The 6,000-nt window shown below is 44.0% G+C and overlaps 1 protein-coding gene across 1 annotated transcript; it reads left to right on the top strand.

Annotated features, from left to right (window-relative positions):
- Positions 1-1,016: 1,016 nt before the first annotated feature.
- Positions 1,017-2,698, top strand: LOC119893779. Its single transcript, XM_038706113.1, has one exon. It carries the CDS (start codon positions 1,157-1,159, stop codon positions 2,696-2,698), a length of 1,542 nt encoding a protein of 513 aa, XP_038562041.1. The 5' UTR covers positions 1,017-1,156.
- Positions 2,699-6,000: the final 3,302 nt, after the last annotated feature.

The following is a 6,000-nucleotide window of genomic DNA, read 5'->3' as shown; positions in this document are numbered from 1 at the left end:
GCTCAAATGTATATTCTGCTATCTTACCAATCACACTCTGGAAAAATGCTTTCAGTTTAGAAGAAAGACACAACAGGACAAGATTCAGTTTCTAAAGGAGAAGGGCGTTTGTTTTGGGTGCTTGAAACATGGACACACAAGCAAAGACTGCAGGAGTCGTTTGGATTGTGAAGTGTGTCACAGGAAGCACCCATCTGTCCTGCATGTGGAGAAGGAGGATACTACAAGGATAACCACCAAAGAAACTGTGAGCACTGTATCCGGGAAGCAGCAGACGTGTGGTCATATTGGGGCTGGTGAAGAGGATACTGCTGTTTTTTCCATTGTGGCTGTGCAGGTGAAAAGTCAGAAAAGTAATAAAGTTGTGCATACTTATGCTTTCCTGGATCCTGGGAGCTCTGGTACCTTCTGTACTACAAGTATGGCTGAAAGGCTGGGAGTATCAGGAAAAAACTATAATGTAGTGTTAAGGACAATGGGGCAGACTAAAACCATTAACACTACTATAGTAACCGGTCTGGAGGTGTCTGGATTTGACACCGATGACTTTATTGAGCTACCATCTGTTCTGACACAAACAAAAATGCCTGTATCTAAAGTCAATGTGCCATGTCAGGATGATGTTGCCAAATGGGCGTATTTGAGCAGCATTAGACTACATGAAGTAGATGCAGATGTAGACTTGCTCATTGGAACCGACTCTCCTAAAGTTTTGGAGCCATGGGAACTGATAAACAGTCAATGTGGTGGACCGTATGCAGTGAGGACCAGAGTTGGCTGGGTCATAAATGGGCCTCTTCGTGCTGGAGACTCTGAAGGTACTGGTGTCAAATCAGGATGCATTGTTGTAACTGCTAATCACATATCTGTGGAACACTTGGAAAGTATGTTGATGCAACAGTATAATCATGACTTTACTGAAAGAACAAGTGATGAACAACTTGAGATGTCAAGAGAAGATATTAAATTCATGAAAATCGTGGAGAGTACGACAGTGCTTAACAATGAACATTATTACATTGACTTACCTTTCAGAGTTGATGATCCTGTTTTGCCAAATAATCGCTGCATTGCACTACAAAGACTCCAAGGCCTGAAGAGGAGATTTAATAGAGATATTTCATTCAAGGCTCAATACGCTGATTTCCTTAACAACATGTTAGAGCAAGGATATGCAGAAAAGGTTCCCACAAATGAGCCCACTCTGGAACAAGGAAAGGTGTGGTACATTCCCCACCATGGTGTACGTCATCCAACCAAAGGAAAGTTGCGTGTTGTGTTTGATTGCGGCTGTACTTACAAAGGTATATCATTGAACAGTCAGCTCCTGCAGGGCCCAGACTTCACTAACACGCTAATTGGTGTCCTCCTTCGGTTTAGAGAAGAGCCCATCGCTGTTATGGCTGATATCAACGCCATGTTCCATCAGGTCCGGGTTCCATATAAGCACGTTAACTTCTTGTGCTTTCTATGGTGGCCCAATGGAGACGCTACAGTGGAGCCAGAGGAATACAGGATGTGCGTGCATTTGTTTGGAGCTGTATCCTCTCCAAGCTGCTCAAACTATGCACTGAGGAGAACTGCTGAGGATAATGCACTGCAATATTCACCCGATGTCCTTCGTACAGTTAAGACAAATTTCTACGTGGATGACTGTCTTAAGTCCACTGTGACAGAGGAAGATGCAGTGAAGCTCATACATGGATTAACATCTCTCAAAAGGCATCTCTCAAAAGGCAGCTTTCATCTCCAAAAGTGGGTCACAAATAACTCAAATGTGTTTGCACTTATTCCTAGCAAAATCAGAGCAGTGGGTTTGGAGAACATGGATTTGGACAGGGACCAACTCCCTGTGGAAAGAGCTCTGGGGATGCAATGGTGTGTTCAAGGAGATACGTTCAGCTTCAGGACTGCAGTGCAGGAACGTCCACACACTAGGAGGGGCATCCTTTCTGTGGTGAGCTCTCTTTACGACCCGCTGGGTTTTCTGTCTCCTTTCATAATCCCTGCCAAGTTACTGTTACAGGAGTTGTGCAGAATGAACTTCAAATGGGATGAGCCAGTTCGCCATGATGTCTCCGAACATTGGTCTGAGTGGCTCTCTGAACTTCAGCATATGAGTGGATTTAAAGTGGAACGGTGCATTAAACCCAAAAACTTTGGAACACAAGTGAAAGCAGAACTGCATCATTTTTCAGATGCTAGTCAAACAGGGTATGGCACTGTTTCATACTTGAGATTGGAGAGCACTGACAACGTGCATGTTTCATTTATCACAGGCAAGGCTCGTGTCGCTCCTCTAAAGCAACTGACTATTCCACGCCTTGAGCTTGCTGCAGCTGTGCTTGCTGTTCGAGTGAACACAATGCTGTTGAAAGAGCTACAGTTGCCATTGCAAAGGTCATTCTTTTGGACCGATAGCACTACTGTTCTCAAGTACATCTTTAATGAAACAAAGCGCTTTCACACATATGTTGCCAATCGTGTCAGCACCATAAGAGAATCCACAGACAAAGATCAGTGGAGGTATGTAAACACCAAAGACAATCCTGCAGATGAAGCTTCTCGAGGACTAAGAGCTCAGGAGTTTGGGAAAGGAAAATGGCTAAAAGGACCAGACTTTTTGCACTTGCCCCCACCAGGTGGCCGAAACTCGACTTGGACTCCTCTTCCATTCCATCTGATGATGCAGAGGTGAAAAGGGAACTTAAGGTGAATGTTGTTACAATACACAGTGACAATCCTCTCAGTCAGCTCATTCACTATTTTTCATCCTGGAGAAAGCTTAAAACATCAGTGGCCTGGCTGTTGGAGCTGAAAGAAAGACTTTTACTTTTAAGCTGAAAGAGAAAAGAATATGTGGTCAACCAGAATGAGAATGTGGAAAAGGAGATTAAAAAATTCAAAGCCGCACTTGGAAAATCCAGCTTGACACCAGAGCGCTTGGAGGAAGCCGAAAAGACAATAATTCAGTTTGCACAAAACCAAAGATTCAGTACTGAAATTTCCTCACTAGAACATGACCCAAAGACTGTTTTTAAAGACAGTCCTCTGTATCGCCTCGACCCCTTCATCGAAGATGGCATCCTCAGAGTTGGTGGACGTCTGTTTAAATCTGCACTGCCGTGGGAGGTAAAGCATCCTGTGATTCTGTCAAAGGATTTGCATGTTTCCCAGCTCATATTGCGTTACATCCATTGCCAACTTGGACATGCTGGACGCAATCACATGCTGCACAGACTGAGACAGAAGTATTGGATCATAAATGCCAACTCTGCGGCCAGGAAGATTCTCTCACAATGTACAGTGTGCAGAAGGTACAGAGGAAAGCTTGGAGAACAGAAGATGTCCGACTTACCAGAGGAACGAGTTGTGCCTGATAACGCACCCTTTACAAATGCGGGAGTGGACTATTTTGGACCATTGGAGGTGAGGAGAGGTAGAACTGTGCTGAAGCGATATGGAGTGATATTTATGTTAGTTATGTTCATTTGCATAAGTAGGTCAAGGTGGGAGGTACTTCAGGCATGAGGGTATATGTTTTTTTACCAGCATGAGAGAGGCAGCAGAAATGTCTGTGAGCTTGCTTATGTGTGTGAATAAACCTCCTCAAACTCAATCTTGTTATGGACATCACTTTGCTTTGGTACCTCTGAACCTGCGTAAAGCCTAACCATGACGTAGCCTCAAGTGGCCATTTGAGAAGTTTGTTATTATTTGTTTTTGTTTAAGTTTATGGACAAATAGCCACTACAGCTACATTTGATACCATTGACCATCAGATCCTATTGCAGAGACTGGAACATTTCATGGGCATTAAAGGAACCGCTCTAAGCTGGTTTAAGTCCTATTTATCAGATCGATTTCAGTTTGTACATGTTAACGATGAGTCCTCCATGCACGCCAAAGTTAGTCATGGAGTTCCACAAGGATCTGTCCTCGGACCAATGTCCTCTTCACTTTATATATGCTTCCTTTAGGCAATATTATCAGATATAGTTTCCCTTGATGGCATCGCCCTGGCCTCCAGCACCACTGTGAGGAATCTTGGAGTTATCTTTGATCAGGACATGTCGTTTAAGTCTCACATTAAGCAAATTTCAAGGGCCGCCTTTTTTCACCTACGTAATATTGCGAAAATCCTGAACACCCTGTCTAAAAATGATGCAGAAAAACTAGTCCATGCATTTGTTACTTCAAGGCTGGATTACTGCAATTCCTTATTATCAGGCTGCTCGAAAAAGTCCATTAAGACTCTTCAGCTGATCCAGAATGCTGCAGCACGTGTTCTGACAGGAGCCAGGAAGAGAGATCACATTTCTCCTGTTTTAGCTTCTCTGCATTGGCTTCCAGTAAAATCCAGAATAGAATTTAAAATCATTCTTCTTACCTACAAAGCTCTTAATGGTCAGGCACCATCTTATCTTAAAGAGCTTATAATACCTTACTGCCCCACCAGGTGGGGTGGGGCTCAGGTGAGTCCTGAACCATCCCTTAGTTATGCTGCTATAGGCCTAGACTGCTGGGGGATTTCCTATGATGCACTGAGCTCCTCTCTCCTCTACTTTCTCTCCCTCTGTATGCAACCTCATCCCATTATTGCATGTTACTAACACAACTTCTCCCCTTTCCAGTAGTCTTGTGCTTTCTCGTCCCTCTCCTCTCTCCTCCTATCACTTCCTGCAGGTGTTTCTGGCTCTGGAGCTGTGGAGTCTGGATCTGTGGCTGCGGGTCACCTGCTGCCCCCGTGTTCCTGCTCGACACCCTCTGCTACAACAACTATTGTTACTAGTCCTATTGTTATTATTGTTATTATAATCATTAACATTACGATTGTTATCATTAACACTACTATACATATCTATAACATTTTTCATTTAGTCTATAGCAACATCACCTTTACTGTCTGTACCTCTGTGTGGATATTGTGTAGGCTGCCTCCCTCCCCTCTCTGTCCTTCCATCCCTCTCTTTTTCTCTCTGATCCTCTCCTGCCCTCTTTCTCTCTGTTCCTCTCTTGCGCTCTCTCTCTCTCTCTCTCTCCCTCCTTCACCCCCAATCGCTCAAGGCAGATGGCCGCCCACCCTGAGCCATGGTTCTGCTTGAGGTTTCTGCCTCTTAAAAGGAAGTTTTTCCTTGCCTCTGTCGCCTAGTGCTTGCTCTTCGTGGGAATTGTTGGGTTTCTGTAAATAGCATCATAGAGTATGGTCTAGACCTGCTCTTTTATGAAAAGCGCTGTGAGATAACTGTTGTTGTGATTTGGCGCTATATAAATAAAATTGAATTAAATAGAACAGTTGGAGCCTGGCTTTTTGGCATTGCTATCGAAGTTGCATGTTTGGCACCCTGTAGACCTGTGTTTGAATCTGGGTAGGGTGACTGCTCTCGCATTTGGCTGCATATGGTGTCAGAAGTGGGACGGCTTGCTGTGAGGTTATCTAAGCCGTGCCCAGAGTCCGAACCGTATGAGGGACCTCCATGTCTGATGTGTATAGTGTATTTTTCAGTAATACTGATCATATGTCATCATTTTATTGATTTTATTTTTATTTGACGGTATTTTGGTCACGGTGATGCAGTGGTTAGCACCGTCGCCTCACAGCAAGAAGGTCGTGGGTTCAAACCCCGGTTGCCCCGGCCTTTCTGTGTGGAGTTTGCATGTTCTGTCCAAAGACATGTAGACTAGGTTAATTGGTGACCCTAAATTGTCCTTAGGTGTGAGAGTGAGCATGAGTGGTTGTTCGTCTATGTGTGGCCCTGTGATGGACTGGCCCGATGCCAGCTGGGATGGGCTCCAGCCCCCCGCGACCCTGTACGCAGGATAAGTGGTTGACGATGGATGGATGGTATTTTGTTCAAGATGTGATACATGCAGCTGTACCTTTTAATGTACAGGAATTTATTTTTGTAATGTACACAAAATTAAAGTTTAGTTGTCTGTGTTGTAAAATACTTTTTTTTAACTGGTTTTTATTATGCTAAAAGGGCATTTTGCAACATA

The sequence above is a fragment of the Micropterus salmoides genome, unplaced genomic scaffold (genome assembly GCF_014851395.1).
Source record: "Micropterus salmoides isolate LMB-PRFRI ecotype aquatic unplaced genomic scaffold, ASM1485139v1 Ms_hic_scaffold_8, whole genome shotgun sequence".
NCBI classification, from domain to species: domain Eukaryota; kingdom Metazoa; phylum Chordata; class Actinopteri; order Centrarchiformes; family Centrarchidae; genus Micropterus; species Micropterus salmoides.
Note: the sequence above shows the minus strand (reverse complement) of the source record. Positions and strands in the feature narration are given on the sequence as shown.

Excerpts from the sequence above, each read along its gene's own strand:
- LOC119893779 (XM_038706113.1), top strand. The coding sequence starts at position 1,157 with ATGTTAGAGCAAGGATATGCAGAAAAGGTTCCCACAAATGAGCCCACT.